The 17,373-nt window shown below is 41.4% G+C and overlaps 1 protein-coding gene across 2 annotated transcripts in view; it reads right to left on the bottom strand.

Annotated features, from left to right (window-relative positions):
• TMEM135 (transmembrane protein 135) overlaps positions 1-17,373 on the bottom strand; it is a 152,888-nt gene that overhangs the window by 18,024 nt on the left and 117,491 nt on the right. For both annotated transcript variants that reach the window (XM_026034922.1, XM_026034923.1), the window contains one exon: positions 1,014-1,055. In XM_026034922.1, the coding sequence (XP_025890707.1) occupies positions 1,014-1,055 (42 nt within the window). The remainder of the gene's footprint in view (positions 1-1,013; positions 1,056-17,373) is intronic.

The following is a 17,373-nucleotide window of genomic DNA, read 5'->3' as shown; positions in this document are numbered from 1 at the left end:
CTAATGGCAAGGAAGTTCACTGTAACAAGCTGCACTGTTTCCTACCCCTTGCACTATGACCCAAGCTATGCTGTACTGTGGCAATCTTGTTGACGGCTGGTGCAGATATAAATAAATTTTTGCCATTCAGCACAGTACAGAATCTCCCAGTAAACTGGTGGCTTCAGAAAGCACTGATTATGCATGCTGTCACACGAGGGCTTCATGCCCGAATTTCTGAACTATGGTCTGACTTATTTAACTATTGGCACCTTTCATCACATTCCACAGCTGTTTGATGGCTGTAACCTCTCTAAAATACTTTCCACTATCAACAACAGCAACACTGTTTTGCTTGACATTAGCTTCAGTCCTTTCATCACCTGGGAGCTGATGTTGTCCATGCACTTGGCTRTCTTAGTGGGATGGGAGAATACAGCAAGGGAAGGACAAGAGGAAGGTCTGCAGACATCCTGCTACTGACACAGGACGCTAAGCCAGGTGTTTTACTACCCAAGTGAGTGAAGGCCACCGGGCAGAGTCACCGCAAGATAAACTGCAGGCAAGGCACACAAGCTTTAGTGGCACAGGGCATCTCAAATGAGGATGGGGAGGCTTCATGACTGCTTTTGGTGCTGCTCACAGAACTACTGCAATATTCACTCGCCATTCTGTGAATAGAGCAAATAACCTCCAGGTCAAAACACAGCTTCCAGAGGAATACTGGGAATCACGCATCCCAATTTTAGCAAATGGAAAGATTAATATTCCTTCAAAATCACTTAACCATACATCTGCATCTTCTTTCTGTAACAGTCTCAAATAAGAAGATCTTTTTCTTGCCAGCGTATTATGCCTTCTTTAAAATATGCAGTATATCCAAGAAGTTGGAAATGTTTCACAATAGCATATTGGGATTTCTTTTTTCCTTAAAAAAACCCTCTGTTTTCACATAACACAATTTCCACTACTCAGAATTCCTCAAAATCATCACTTTGGACTATGCACTCAGTGAAACTATTTTCTTTACTTACTTTAGTGCAGAGTATGTAAATCCTTTCAAGCCATCTTTGCACCTGAAACATAAAAACAACAATCTTTTCTGTAATGGACTGCTTGCAGTGTAAAGTGTTGCACTTTAAGTATTACGGAGAAGGGCTCTGGAAAAACATCAGTTTCTCATTAATGGGAATCAGTGAGTCTCTAACAAGTCTACAGCAACTTCTGTTGTCACCAAGGCCTTGGAACATCTCAGAAATAAAAGGTAAATTCAACACAGAAATGCCAGTGCTCTTCTCTCTTATCAAAGGCAGGAGTGGAGAAATTTTGGAAGGACGGTAACAGAATCACAAGGGTGGCAATGACAACTGCCATGTGACAAAGAAGAGCTATTTTAGGGAAAAGAAGTCACGATGGTTTTCCTGAAATCTAAATGTTATTGCAAAGAGAGAATGTAAAGCTGGACCTAGAAAACACCCCACTGGAAAGAACTGCAGGGAAAAGTTATTCTGACTTGGAGAAAAACTGTTCTGTGTTGTACTGTGCTGATCCCTGCAATACTTCACTTTMGGAAAATTCTCAAGCTGAAAGTCAGTTGTTCAGTCACGTAGCAGCCAGTCTGATCCTGAGCTTGATTATATACACCCTCCCTTACATACTGTGGGGTTCCTTATGTGAATAATGACAATAGTAAAGAGTCTTTATGTGGCTGGGAAAGCTTTAGGTCATGGACGTTTTTCTGCACAGGATATGATGAATGGGAGGGGAGTTTGCAGCTGCCGCAGATTCTTCCTGGAAGACTGCTCAGAGCCCCGGTGGCACRTTGATAGGAAAGCAAAGAACAGATACTTTCTTTTTCCTCTGCTTCCCTCTTTATAGGATTGCAGGGGGAACAGACCACAGAATAAACTGCATTCCTCATGCACTACATACTGCACAAAACAGTAATTAGCACCATTGTTTCAAGAACATTGCAAAACAGTTGCTAATTATTGTACCTAAAACACTGATCATATTGTATATATGATCCACAGGCAGTGTGTCACCCTCCCCAAATCAAATTCTTTATTCTATTTTTTATTATTATAGAACATTGCAACCAAATATCCATAAATATTTTATTTTCTAATGATTCTTTACCTGTGGAAAACAGAAGCTGAAAATCACTGTACTGCTTTTGCAGAAAGGTGGACTTAAAACTCCAAATGAAATTAGCTGTACTCAAAATCATAGCACAAATCGGTGGGAAAACAGAAGCAGAGCCCAAATGCACAGAGTTTATATACACCCACTTATATTTATATACTACCCCCGGCACCACAGTCCARCATCACGGTTCATTTTTTAAACAAACAATTGAATGAGAATTAAAGGCTCCTCTGAGTCAAGGGTGTTCTACACATTATTTYTGCACGCCCTCAACTCAAGAATAGGTCCTTAGTTTCTACTTTTCTTTTTCATGGACCTGTAAATTAAAACCATACACCTACTGAAGTAAAAACTCACGGTGTCTCTAGAATAATAATGAAATAGAAGAATAATCACAGTGTAAGCGTAATTATGTTCTTGCCTTAAACACTGAAAGGCAATTGCAGTTTTAGTCGGAAGTGCTCAAACAATTATTCCATTATTATACCACCAGATGTCCCTAATCAACTATTACTCAAAGCCTGACCTGATATGAGAGAATTCACGATGGCYGTTGTACAATTCATTCAAGTTCTGCTCAGAGACATTGTCAATCAAATCATTTCTTCACTAACACTGAAAGCCACAGATATGTGAGTTACTCAAAGACAAAATTATTTCCAAGCCTCTAAATGCTCCTCCAAGAAACATGAGAAAGATTCCTAATCCCCATTCTAGTTACATATTTCACGTTGTTTCTGTGCAGCAAGTATTTGGTGTGACCAGGTTTTCATAGCTATTCAGAGGTACATCTACGAGACCCCATGCAAACACTAAACACGTGCTTCAAAGCAGAAGCAACACTAAAGACATAACTCCAACTCTTTTTCATATTAACTTCCTGATCTCTGGTTATAACAGAACAAAATAGTTCTACTTAAACGGAACTTAAATTCATGTTGCTAGTTTCCTAAAATTTCTGTCGCAAAGCACTATTCAAGCCAGTAAGCCCGTGAAAGCACRGCACAAAAGCAATCCCTGCACTGGCTCCAGACACACTTTCCTTTTTCGGAGGATGCCTAGGTAGGGGGCACGTCACATAGCCACGGGCTTCACGTGCGGCTCGAAGGCACAACCCGCTGCATATGGTACATTTCATGAACACCTGGCCACTAATAACTGAACTAAGACTAATGATTTGCCTCATGCAGGCCACTACTAATTGGTAATAATAACTTTTACTCGCTGCTTCATTGCCCAAGCGGTGAGAAGTCTGCAGGCTGCGGGTGACCCCTGTGAGCCCCGCGAGCCGCAAGGCAGCGCGGTAAAACGCACATGCCAAACATGCCAGATTCCCATGAGGAGGAGAACGCTCAGCAGCACGTTACAGCCTTTAGGCTTTGAGAAATGATGGTCAAACTGCTAAATCAGAGATGCTGGCTCAGTCGTGCACTGGGTGAAACCTCTCAGTGAGCTTCACCTTACCTAGGTCTCACCACCCTTAGCGTCCCGGGACGGAATCTGGAGTTCCAGGAAGGCCCCGCTTTTTGCCTAGCAAGCAGTAATGTAAAGGGAGCATAATCCTCCTCCAGCTGCCGAGCCGAGAATTTTCCCATCGGAGGGGAATTTGCCCCTGGTGCCGAGCCAGCAGGGCCAGCGGCCGGGCCAGCTGTCCCCGTGGGCCGGGGTAGCTGGCGGCAGCGGGAGCGCGGCCGCCCCAGCCGACGAGGCCGCGGCAGCAGCAGCAGCTCCGCACAACCCTGGAGCCCAGCGGCGACGGGGGTTCCCCAGGCTCCCCCCGGCACAACCCTGACACATGAGCCAGCACGGGGGGCRGGAGGCAGCCCCCACGCTGGGGCGAGGGGCTCCGTGACAGCAGCCATGGTTTGGGGTTTGCACTCGCGCCAGGAGCCCTCTCGAGACCTTCTCCRTCACCATCCTCTGAGGCGGCAGGTYGCTCCTCGGGGCTCGTGAGGAGAAAGCCGCTGACGGCGGCGGCACGTGTCATGTCCAATGGTGTTCCCATGTCACCCGGGATGTCCTGGGGGCAGGAGGACGGGAGCGGCTCTTCCCAGGGCTCACGCAGGGCTGTGTGGGAAGGAAAGGCCCCATGTGAGAGGAAAGGCGCCACGGGCAGCAGCACATCCTGCCCACGAGCACCGCGCTCGATAGCGATGAGACTGAAAGGGCAGACCACGCGTCAGCGCAAACCAGGGTTACAAAGAACGTCCCTATGCAGGGACAGAGGCGCAATCACCACGGATAAGAGAAAGGGAACCATTATTAACTCAAGTGTAGCTCTGGTTTTTTTTGAGGCTAATGGCTTATGTGGTGACTCTGAAATAAAATCACATTTTGAAAGTGATAGTTTTCCTGAATGCTCTGGGACTAAAACAACTGATCACTAACCAGTTAAGATTTTAGGGAACTTTCCGAGTATCTGGACAATAGGGACCTAAGAAGGACATTGTCCCTGCGCTAACAGCAATGTCCAAGTCCACTGAGCTATTAGTGGTTTATGACATGGCTGCACCACAGCATTTTGTGCCTAGACTTTCTTAACAGCTTAGAACAAAGAACACTTTGCTCAGATATTTTCCTACTAGAGATAAAGAGGCTCAAATCTGAACTTGCAGCACCAGCTTTGGAAACCAGGAGACATTTAAATGGATTTCTTCGGATCAAAACCCCTATTTGTTGAGGAGTTGAGGAGCATCTAAGCCCAAAGGAGCTTCCTTTCGAGGTCTACAATTGCACATGGTGCAGGAGGTCAAAATAGAGGAAATCTGCCATTGAATTGTTGTTTTTACACAGAAGATTTAGTTAGATTTTTCTTCTTTTTTCTTCAATATTTTTTGCCATTTCATGGATATGTCTCCATTTACACCTCATTAAAGACATTTAAACTTGCATATCTCTCAAAGATGCATTAACCCAAACAGAATAAACGGATTTTGGACAATTGTGGTCCCTTGGCTACATCCACAAAACTTTTTGCCAATCTAGATAGATTGTAACATATCTCTTAAAGACACTGAGAAAGCCTCCTATGGAGACATCTTGAAATTCTGCAAGAAAGCAATAATCGGTTCCATTCACCAGCTGCCGTTAACATTAACATTTTCCCTCTTGTAACCAATCTAAGGCCTTCTTGCCACCTTTGAGCAGCTTCTCCATACCCTGTCTTTTTCCAAGATTGCAATCAGCTTCTCTTGCTGGTGTCTTCAAGGCGTTTTAGCTGTCCTGCTGCTCTGAATACGCAGTCCCTGCAGAGGCTGGCAAGCCTCCTCTGGAGGCACTGCTGAGATTGCTTTGCAAAATAAACAAATAAATCAAGTATGGAAAATGGCAATGTCTGGCGGCAGTCAGCCTGTCATGCAGAGAGCCCGGGCTGGCCGTCCCGCAGATGAGTGCTGAGACAGGCACGCGGTCCATTACGTTAGAAGCAGGGATCATCACCCGCCTTCCTCCCTCCTGCCGCTTGTCCAGCACTGTGGTGGAGACTCCTCCACCTCCCCGGGTTTGGAAAGGAGCAGCCAGGCTGCTTATCTGCAAGSAGAGACCCAGCAACAGCCACGGGCACAGTGAGTTTTATAGGCGCCCTTGGAAGCGGCTGCTTAACGCGGAGTGGGATCACGAGGCACAACTTGTGACTTGGGCAGAGGAAATCCGCAGAGGCAAGTTGAAGATGAAGAAAGGACTTGCAACCACACCTCCTTCTCCGCTGAATTAATCTTTTTCTGGCTCAAGGATTTATTTTCTTTCCATCTTTACTCATAGGTCTTCCCATCCAGCCTGGCACTACGGGAAAAGGAGTAATTGTAAAAGGTGCTGTTAACAAAAAAATCTAATTTTCCATCTGTGGACAACAAGGAACTTTCCAAAGACATGTTACAAATTATATTTGAAAAACAGGTGAAGCCAGAGAAGGTGCAGCTGAAACATAAAAATGGTACTTCATATTGCACTGCCATGCAGCCAGCACCAAAACACAAGGAGAAGTCTCATTGCAGTGCTTCAAAATCTAACTGGTAGTTTAATTGTGTGTTTAAACAGAAAACGAAATATCTTTTTCTTTTTTTTTAGACTGCATCTGATCTATGAAATGAACATTCTAAAAGGCTCCTTTTGTAACTAGTATATGCATTGAAAGTAAAACAATATTAAAAAAAAAAAYGAATTAAGGAAGTCGAGACAGCCTGCAGGGCGAAGGGGATTAAGAAGTACACACTTATTTCTACACTTATCCTGATGGCTCCATTTATATTATTTAGCAGAAAAGAGTGACTGGAGGTGGCAAACAGTGCTGCCAGCAGCCAGCTAAGGTCCCACGAAGCTCTCACGCAAATCCAAGTTTTTAGGGAAACTCTGCAATTCCGGCAAGAATGTGCCATTGCCATCACAAATAAAGCTGTTTACCTGAAAGTTGGAATTGCAATAACCTGCTTCAGATGTGTGCACCGAAGCTGTTATCGGTCAACACTCATCTGATTGCTAAGCAAGTCGCATGTGTGACTACCAAGTCGGAAATCAAGACTTCCAGGGATGTTCACCACCCTGCTACATCCAGTTCTTCATTCAAGGGACTTTGGGAGGGGGATTATTACTCACAGAAATGTGCATTTTTAAATAAAAAGGATTTCTCTCAGATTAAAAGCCCTTCCAAAGCAAAACAAAATGAAATTATTACGCATTATGTATGAGACTCCTCTCTCTGCAGACCAGCAATCAGGGTGCTACGGTCTCAGCCGTGGGCAGGTGAAGTGCACAACCTCCTAACGCCACCGAGGCTTGGGGCCACCCTCCCCGTTCAAAATCCTTCATCCTGTCCCTGTTCCACATAGCTAATAGCAGAAACCAAGATTAACTAAGAGAAGAATGAATGAGGAAGTGAAGAACTTATCCAGCTAATTCAATTTGTTTGTTGCATGTTGGAAAGTAATGCCTTTTTTCCGCTATCAAATTTTAACCTTTTAAATTAAATTGTACAAGGAAATTGGTAACTCTATGCTGCAAAAACCTCAAAAATGGTCTCCAAAACAGACACAGAACAAAACCAAATCAACAAGCAAACAACAAACTCCAAGGCAGTTAAGTTGAGAAGTCGAATGGCCTCTAGGGGCACAAGGACACCAGGAAACAGACCTTCACTCTTCACACATGCACAGAAACACGTTGTGTACCCCCGAGTTTGTGACAGCACCAGATTGATGTTTTACTGTTGTTAAAAAAAATCAATCTGCAATTCACAGATACTTAGTTCAAATAACAGTGACATTTGCAGCAACACTGTGTAACATTGAGAGCTTTGCTGGCTTCACCTACTGCCAAATTCTCCTCTGGCTTTTTGTATCGCACCTCTGCAACTGCGGGGAAAAAATAGTATTTTTAATACTATTTACCAATCATTCAAAATTTCAGATAGCTAAGCTTACCAAGGCGATTAATTCTAGCATTCAAACGAAACGGTGCAACATTCACTTTTCCCAAACGGCCCTGTAATTGGATTTGAGGGAAATGTTTGGTTGTTTGCTTTGTTTCAATAGGGAAAAAATGTGATTACGAAGAGACTGTCTGTTAATAGCTTTAGTCTTCTGTGGCCTGTTATCTATATCTCTGACATTTAATAAAATTGGCATATATAATCAGAATAAACTTTGAAGGAAATGAAAACCTATAAAAATACTTTAAAGAAATTAGCAATCATTCTTAATATGTTTAATTCATTGCTGAGTTAGGTCATGGAGGAAAGATTATAGATCCATCTTAGATTAATGAACCATTATTTGTACTACATGGGTTTGAAGAGAGCTTTTGGCTCTGACTGTTATTCAGAACACTCTTGTTTATCACAAAATCACAGAATGGTTGAAAGGGACCTCTGGAGACCATCTATTCCAACTCCCTTTTATACAATTTTATAACGTAGAGTGATGCAAAAATCACCAACGTGGACGCCAATAAGACAGATATTGAGCCGTAATTGTTAGGACAAAGCTGTTTGGGTGCTACAATCAAGTTAAATGGCCTTGTTGCAATGTTTGTTGGACTGTAAGCCTTTTATTTTTGCATATATAGTATTTCTTTTGTTATCACTGCATCATGCAAACTGACCTGCTTTCCCGGTACTGACACCCACATCCCTCACACAGATGTTGTGCGATGCAGACTCRCCTCTGAGGTTCATAACTATCATAGGAAGTCTTGAAAATACCGCCTCAGAAAACACCCRATTTCAATATTACTCTAGAATTTCACCCCTTAGTTACTGCCTCGTTGGCTCGTGCTGTAGGAAAGCACAGGAACAAACCTTATCCCAATGTAGTTATATTATTAAGTTACCACAGTGCTGGGAAGAATAGATGATACTGTTAGAGCTGCGCATTGATGTGTTGCAACATTTAAAATAGTAAAAAACAACCAACCAAACAAGAAAACAAAGCCCTCAAACTGCTCAGCAAGCTTTCCAAGATGTAACACAAAGGCCAAGATAACAGGACACAGTGCTAGAGGGTCACTTTTGATAGACATCTGGTCTGTATAACTCTACCAGTTACCCAAATTTGGCTTCTGAACAATATTCAACACTGTAATAACTTCCAATTAACATTTTTAAACAACAAACTGCTAAAAAATAACTTCCCATTTACCAGAAAACAGTCAAGAATATGCAATCACCAATGAAAACATAAAATGCTCCCAAAATTATGAAAAAAACATATTTTCTAATCTTGCAACACGAAAATTGCTTTTTGCAATTAAGTAACTTAGTGAAAGAACATGGAAATTGTGAAAATAACTTTCCAAAACAAAATTACTGCTGGGAAGTCTAGCAGTGTTGATATCATTGTTTAATTTTTATGACCAGTGATAAAATCTCAACCAATTATTATGTTCTGTAAATATACAAGTTCTGTGTTTAAAACTACTATGCAACGAGGGCGAAGGGCTGCCAGCTCTCAGAATTACTCTCCATGCTAAGAGCTGTGTGAAGCTCTTGACTTGAACGGGTTCCAAGAAATTATCAATTTTCTCCTCCTCGCTTGGTAGCAAGGTAATTTCTAGCCTCCCCAAGATGCAAAGAACGAGCACACAAATTAAATACAATTAAGGAAATGAGAAGCCCTAAGTTCTTAAGGGTTGAGATATCACAAAGTTTAGTTASTCAGTTCTGACTCTCTATAGGGAGCTCTGGATATCTTCTTTGGACTCATACGTAGGAGAAAAAGAAGTCAGAATAAAGATTTATCAAAGCTGAAAGAAATATCAACCCCCTTTTCCAGGCTGGACAAGTAAGATGCTTCACAGGGGAATTATAGTAAGTATTTATTGCATTTCTCTCAAGGAATATTTCACTCACAGAGCACTGAAATTAAATCCTGCAGCTGGGAGAACTCGCCCACTTCTGACCACCCCTATCAGCAGCACATGCTGTCTCTATAACATGGAGAAGCAACATTTGAAAAAAAAACTTTTGATGCTTTTCTAACCTACTCTATATATACAAATTATATTCTGTGGTTCTCCAGTGCCCTGACAGCAATATGCTAAATATACACATAATTACATGGTTTGCCATTTCTGGACTGCTTCATCAAAATATACATCCACATGCAAGTGAAGMGCCCTTTCCTGCAACATATGATTAATCGAGTGTTTAATGTCCTCTGATCAGATTTCAGCACYGTGTCGGCCCTGCCAAGGACACTGAATGCTGGGAATGGGGAGGTTGACTTTAACTATGCCTTGTTCCATCTCCACCCATTTTCACACACACAAAAATCAAGATTTCAATGCAACAAGCTCAAAAATTTACTGAAGACAAATCTCAATAGATAAAAAAAACTCAAGGAGAATCTGGGCTTTGTCCATTCCTTAAAAAAATCTATATCCATAAAAATTCAGAACTTTAAAAAAAGATGCTTCTTGTCCCTTCTGGAAGTATAAGGATATACTAYGTTAATGCAACTTTAAGAGCTAGAGGCAATACTTAATTAATAAGAATATGACATAAGCAGAGAAAGCAAAAGGCAAGTAGAAAACATAGAAAAAAAGGGGAATGCTGAAATTAGCCACATGTCTGACAGGACAGGAGYAAGCACAGCTGGGATATGGGCAAGATTAGAGGCTCGCCCTTGATTTCTTTCTGCCCTGTTATTCCATGTTAAGAGACAGCAATAGCCCCAAGAAACCCGAAATGATGTTTAACTTGGATGCTCTCAAATACCAACAGTTTAAAGCAGGTACTAAACAGAAGCTGGTTATTAAGGAAGGCGGGGAAAGGGGAGATCCTCTCTCTGTACTCACTGGTGTCCTGGTATCAGAGGGCTGTGAGAGAGGGCTCCAGCAGAGCCTCCTCAGTGCATCTMAGGTCTGAAGGGGCCGGGTTATGTTTTTTTACCACAAAATAAACCTTTTGGTTTTAGTTAACTTCTATTAGGAAGACGTGAAGTAAAAATCTACCTGAGTGATCCCCAGGTCCTCCACAGTAACAGGCCAGCAGAAGCGACACAAGCAGGAAAACAAATTCCAAATATCCCAACACACCCCTGGTGACACAAAGGGCTCCCTTTGGACACACACGAGAGGATCACACAGAGCAGGGMCAAAAGTCCAATGACCACAATGTGCTACATTTTAGCAGGGAAGAAAAAAACAACCAGACAAAAGATTTGCACCAAGAATTATCCTTTCCCCTCTCACAGCTCTTCACTGGAAAAGCAAGTCCAGTTTACAGTAATATCCCAGACCTCTGGGCTATGATCTGCAGCCAGTTATAGTTTCTCCACTCCACATGTTCTCCTGGGCCAAAACACGTCCCCTTTCTAACTGCACCTGATGTTGACTCACAGACCACTCTGGATGCAGCAAAGCCACAAATGCAGATTAGACCAGGCTGATTAATTTTCAATTTGTGCTAATTAGCTGGAGACAAACCTAAGTTTTCATGGCGTGTTCTTGGCCTCTTTTAACAACTCTAATGTACTCATCAACCTCATGTAAACAGTTTTACAAACCTCATGCAGCAGATGCCGATTCCTGGACCTCTACCATTCCAAGTGTTTATTGCAAAGCCATAAAGCATAATTCACGCAGAAGCCAAACGTGGAAAGAATTACTACAGCTCCAAAATATCACCGTAATCCATCATGAAACTACAGCAAGCGCTGAACATTAGTACAGAAATCACAACTCAATCACAAGGCAACTAAATCACGCTAAAAGGCAGTAACTACCACTTGCATGGTCATTAGGTCTATCAATGAAAGGTAAATTTTTATTCATTATTTACCACTGGCTGCGGGTGGATAATATTTCTAAGTATCATTATACATCCTTCAGGCACAAGATATTAATAACAGAAGGTAAGAAATAAATGTATTGATGAAAGTAGAAGGAATTATATATAGATTTATTAAATTAAATAAGTGTACGTATGTGCAGATTCATGATAAGGTTTAAATATAAACTCAGTTTTCAGATATTCATTCTTGAATAGATTCTAAAAAAAAAAAAAGCTCTTCTGAAAAGAGCCTATTAGAATTTTAATTAATGACTTCTTTAAAAAAATGCGAAGAAGCCGTGTTTTGAAATGATGTGTTTCAGCCCAAAATGCTGAGAATAAGGAGAGGATTCATGGAAAGGATTAGGATGTTACAAATCATATGGAACATATGAATAGGAGCCTGTTTCTGTGTATCAATAGCGGTTTAATTTCTGAATGAGACGCTTAAGTTAGGGCACATTCTTTTGTAAAGCATTCCACGGGTTTCCTAGAAGACGCAGACTTTGGTAACATCCTGACTTCTAACGTCGCTCAATAGGTTCTTATAAATCTGCTATAAATACTTGGGTTAATGTTCAGACTAGAATTGATTTTGGAGGGGGAAGGCGGAAGCAGAAACRAAGTTAATGTAGGATAAAAAGAAAAGCCTCTCGTACTGTCCCCAGCCCAAGAAGAGCTGATTACAACTTCTCAAGCTGTGAAACACACATCCCAACCACAACCGCTTGCCACTCTAGCTGCTATCTGAACCCAAGGCTTTCCAAAGCAGGGGAAAAAAAAAGCCCTGAACAGCTGGACCCCATCCCAGAGATACAGAATAAATCACTTGCGAGGGAATTCCACACTCAAAAGCTCTAATCACTCCTCTCTGCAAGCAGCAAAACAAACAAAAACCAGAAAGGCCCCCTCGGCCCTGGCTGCTGGTGCAGACTAATTGCACGGCATGGGGAGCAGCTCAACGGGAAAGCTGGGGCTGAATAGAAAAGCCCCGGAGATCTGCTCCTCCCCAACACTCCTGCCCCTGTAAGGTCACAACCTTTGGCTCTCGAGTCATCCATGCAAAGGGGGATAAAGAGATTTGCCTCCTTCTGTTAAATCCGTGTAGTTATTTGTTACAGTTTTGAAAAATCYTGATGCCGGGGGTGCTCTGGTGAGCGATGCCTGCCCCTTGCCAACCAAAACCAGCAACGGGGGCAACATTCCTGCAGCAAATTGCAACCCTTAAGGCAGCCCCAGTCTCTCTAAGTTCAGTTTCTTCTGTTTTCACCTGGYAGGAATTCTGTGCAAGAGACAAAATAGACAAAATACTCTTCCATAATTCTTAAAACAACACAAATGTGAATGACTTCACCAGAGAAGAACATTAAAAACTTACTTAAAACTTAACCCTACAGAAAAGTGAATGTGAAAACTGATGGCAACTGCGCATGAAAGCCAGAGTGCTATCAGAAAGCAGCACAGGCAAAAATAAGTCTTAAGTTTCCCAGGAAAAACACTTTGCTGTCAAATGTAATATTTCTTTTATGGTGTAATTTGCCTGAAATTTGCCAACTGCGCTGTATAAAAATGATTATCTCACCAAATGAATCACTTTTCATCAACATACTTTTCGATACTGTGAAGCTGTTGTTCTAGAGAAAAAAAAATAAATTCTGCATTGTTGCCTTATCCGTGATGGAGCAAAGGGTGGAGTCTGGGATTTGGGATGATTCTTTTTTCTGCCTTTGTTTTTGTATCCATTTGTTATTTTAAGCACGAGTCCTCACAAATGTATTTTGAAAATGCGTGCATTGTGCCTTGCAGACAGGGTAAGATGGCAATCTGGGATGAAGGCACCTCTTGACGTGCTTGCAACACGGAGTCCTGCAAGTCTGGGGGAAGAGTCCCACCTCCACGGCAGGATATYGGAGCTCTGGACTTTGTAGGACATTGTGGTTGGGTTTCTAGTCCGTTTCTAGTATTTTCAGCTACTCGTGGTGAGGTCCACCAGAGCCATTTCCTCTCTTCATACCCTGTCTGGCAGCTGACGCTCGGAGAGGATAAAATAACCTGCAGGCTACTCATTCATGCTGATGCCTACCAGAGTGTCTTCATTAATGCTGTCCTCCTTTTCAAAGCTGCCTTAGAAGTTTGCAATGTGGACACGGTCACAGCTAGGAAAAGCAGGRAGTAAATCTGCTACATAGAACCTTCTGGTCTGTTGCTACAGACTTCCAAGCATCAAGAAATTACAAGAAATATGAAAAACGGATTCAAGAATTACTGGTTGAAATTTTGTTTCAAATTAATTTAAAAATAATATTAAACAACTCCATGTACAACCCCTGATTAGATGGCTTAAGAAGTCAAGACAGCCTCAGGTGCTCTTTCAGGATTGGGCTCAACTTCAATTTAAGAMAGAAATAATCACTCATCAATGCAAATAAAAACAGAATATCAATTTTTGTTTTTAACTGCAGTTGGATGTTTTTAATGGAAAGATGGGCCAATGCCTGAATTAATCTGGCATGTTGAGTTGTTCCATGTTTTTATTTTCCTGTACCACTGAGACATTTGCATGCCAACAGCACCGTATTGTTATTTAGTTAACTTGATGGCATGTCAAAGCAACTGATTATTTTCTCCTCCCCATTTATGCTTTTTCTATAAAGGAATTTTCCTGTTTCTATTTATAGAAAAAGACATATTGAAAAGGCTGTGCATAGCTATGTCTTTTAACAAACAACAACAACAAAAAAGAGATTTTTGAAACATCAAGCATCAAGTCTTCTTCTTTGGAGATCTTTAAAACCCGCTTGGATGCAGCCCTGTGCCACGTGCTCTAGGTGACCCTGCGTGAGCAGGGGGGTTGGACTCGATGACCTCTGAGGTCCCTTCCAACCTTCGGCATTCTATGATTTTATGATTCTATGATTCTAAAATGGTATTTTTAGCTGTAAAATAAGCCCTAGGCCATTCTGAAAAACCTTATTCACTTCTGCAGACATGGATGTCCAGCAGCCGGACCGTTTCAAAGTGTTAATGCTAAGGAAATCAAGTTCTGCTGACGCTTAAGCAACCAGTTATTCCCGGAGCAAACAAGTGTCTCCAGGTTGGGAGCCCCCGAGCGCGGTGCCCCACGGGTCCCCGCGTGTCCCCATGTGTCCCCAAGCTCCSCTGCGCTCACCGGCGGCTCCGTCACAGCTCGCTCATCCCAAGCAAAACACAGAACCTTCTGTGTTGGGGCGGCCTTTACGCCCCCGTGCAGCCGACCCAAAGGGGCTAYAGGGTGCAAAGGTTGTTAGGAAGGCGACTGGCGGGAACACAGGACAGCRCTCGGGCCCCCTCCACTACAAAACCCCGCTAGAAATGGCTGCGAGTTTAGGATTTCACTTGACAAATGCACRTGAAGTTTTGCAGTTAGCCCCTCTGGCAGAAATTGTATCTGTTAAAGGACTAACGTGGAAAAGATACACTTAGGAAAAATACACTCTCTGCATCTTATCTTCTTCACGTCGCGTCATCTGTGTTTTTGGCAAGTTTCTATTAACATATGTTCACAATATGATTTTCAGAAGTTGAATATTAAATTCAATATATTATATTTTGAAATTGAGACTCTCAGAAATCTTTTTTTTACTCTTATATTTCCAAGACTGCCTCATTGCAGGCACAAAGCAGTTTAATTTTAAAACTGACCGTGAAACTGAAAATTGCCCTATTTCCCTCCTAAAATGCACTAAAAGAGCAGGCTGTCCTTTAAAGCTTACACGTTTCTTGTAAACGGACTTAATGCAGCCACAGTGACCCTTCACAACAGTTGTCTCTCCTCTTTTCTGAAACATTCAATTAAACACTGCAAAAGGACTGCACTACACAATAAAAAAAATGCAATAGCCAAGAAAAAGAAAGAAATTTTGTGTAGGCAAAATACTACCTACCTATGAACCTAAAATATCCAAATTATATAAATTCCTCTCAAGTCCTTACTCTTCTCAATTCCCAGTGTTAGCTAAAAAAGTACAGCACTGCACCAGAATGCTCATCAACATCTGCACATACATGTTCATGTCCCTATATCTAGACAGAATGATTCACTTCATCAGCAACAACAGACCTATTTCTACTGCTACTGGATTTGACTCAAATAATGTCAGAAACTAAGACAGAGAGGAAAAATCGCCACCTTTGTTGCCATTGCTTGTCTACACTGATTGGAAATGTGTTAATTCTAGGTTAGATTAGCTGAGGAAAAACCCCATTTCTGTTACTGAAGCGCTCACTATGCAGCCACAACATGAAAGGAAATATTCTAAAGACCATTTCCCAGATGGTCCATTGTGATTATTGCAGAATGACACAGAAATATAGGTGACACAGCAAAGATTAAGATTTGGAATATACACATTTTCCTCATCTTCAAATGAGGTTGCTACATGACAGGAATGTACTACATTTTTTTTTCTCTTCTTGATCTGTAAAAAGCAGCTTTTTAAATAGTGAATACCCAGTGTTTAATTCTCTCATCTCATATGGCACTGCGGATAGGTGTGGGGTCTGACGGAGTTTTCCTAAATTCCTTCATGGAACATGACATCCTCAGTGCCAGTCCTCACCGGCAAAATTCACAGCTTTCCCAGAAGGCAAAGAGACTCTGTGGCCAGATCGTGCCCCTTTTTCCTTCTTAAGGGACTTACTCCAAGCATTTCCTCTGCTTCCAGAGGAAATGAGCTTTACTTTCAGCGGGGCATACTGAGTTTCTGTTGGTCCAACCTTGGCTGGGGCACTGCCCAAGAAACGGGCTTATTCCCCAAGAAGACTTTCTTTAAGGAAGACAAAAAAAAATAAAGGGACATGAAAATATAAGGTCTTCCTTTTCTGCAAGCACTATATATATCCTGTTGGACACAGACAGGCAATTCAAGACTATCTGGACTCTATTTACATTTACGAGACATAAACCATGACTTCAGAGCTGGGTGGTCTATGCAATGTCCAAGAATATATGAACTAACTCATTTTCAATCTTTTTCTGCTTTCTTCAGCTAATAAATTATGTTCATTTTTGCAATAAAATGACAGTATCTGACAATAATTTTCCTGTACATACACTCCCAGGTATATCACCCATATTCATGTGCTTCCTCAAAACAGTGATATTCTGTTATTAATGGTATTATTGCAGTTGGAAGAGCTGATAAGAAGTTGGAAGGCCCTGCTTTTATACAACTTCATAAATTGTTCTAAAACTAATTTTAACCATGCCTTAAAAAAAAAAATAAATGTCAGTGAAATTGGTTGCATAAGAGACACAGGTTACAATTTTTGGCGAGATCTGTGCTGAAGTCAGAAGAAATCTGAAAAGAGCAGTCTTGAAATCCTGCCCTGACTGGCAGCTGTAAGGGAAATAATAATAATGATAATAATGATAATGATAATGATAAAGAGTGACTGACTTTATTTAGGTAACTTAAAAGGACATCAGGGCATAGCCACCTGTAAAATTGAGCACTGCCTTATATTGTTGAAACAAAAAAAAATTACCTTCTGTAAAAAAATAAAATGCAATAAAATAAAATCCGTGACAAAATCAGGTTTTCAGTAAAATGCACAACTCTTTAAGCTGGTAAAGATTTTTAAAGCACATCTATCTATGAACACTCAACGAATTCTGAAACATGTCATTAACATTCAGGTGTTTGAGTTGCATCAAATCTTTATAAGTCATACAATACTTCTGATTACACATCTCTTAAATGCTTCTTTTTGTCTGAGTTTTTATTTTATATTCCCTACCTCACAATTATATCCGATTTTCACGTATTGTTTAGCACGATACAATGAAGTATTGATAGAATATTTAATTTTCCTATACTACAACTAAAAGACCTTTGAATACTAAATGCGCAATGTAAATTTAACTTACTGTGACCAGAATCCACAGCATGTCATCTTTGACTTTGTAGTAAGAATTCATATGAATCAATTACAAACCATGTATC

Source organism: Nothoprocta perdicaria, unplaced genomic scaffold, assembly GCF_003342845.1.
Source record: "Nothoprocta perdicaria isolate Ctin4 unplaced genomic scaffold, notPer1 scaffold_152, whole genome shotgun sequence".
NCBI classification, from domain to species: domain Eukaryota; kingdom Metazoa; phylum Chordata; class Aves; order Tinamiformes; family Tinamidae; genus Nothoprocta; species Nothoprocta perdicaria.
This window is presented reverse-complemented; position numbering and strand designations above follow the sequence as displayed.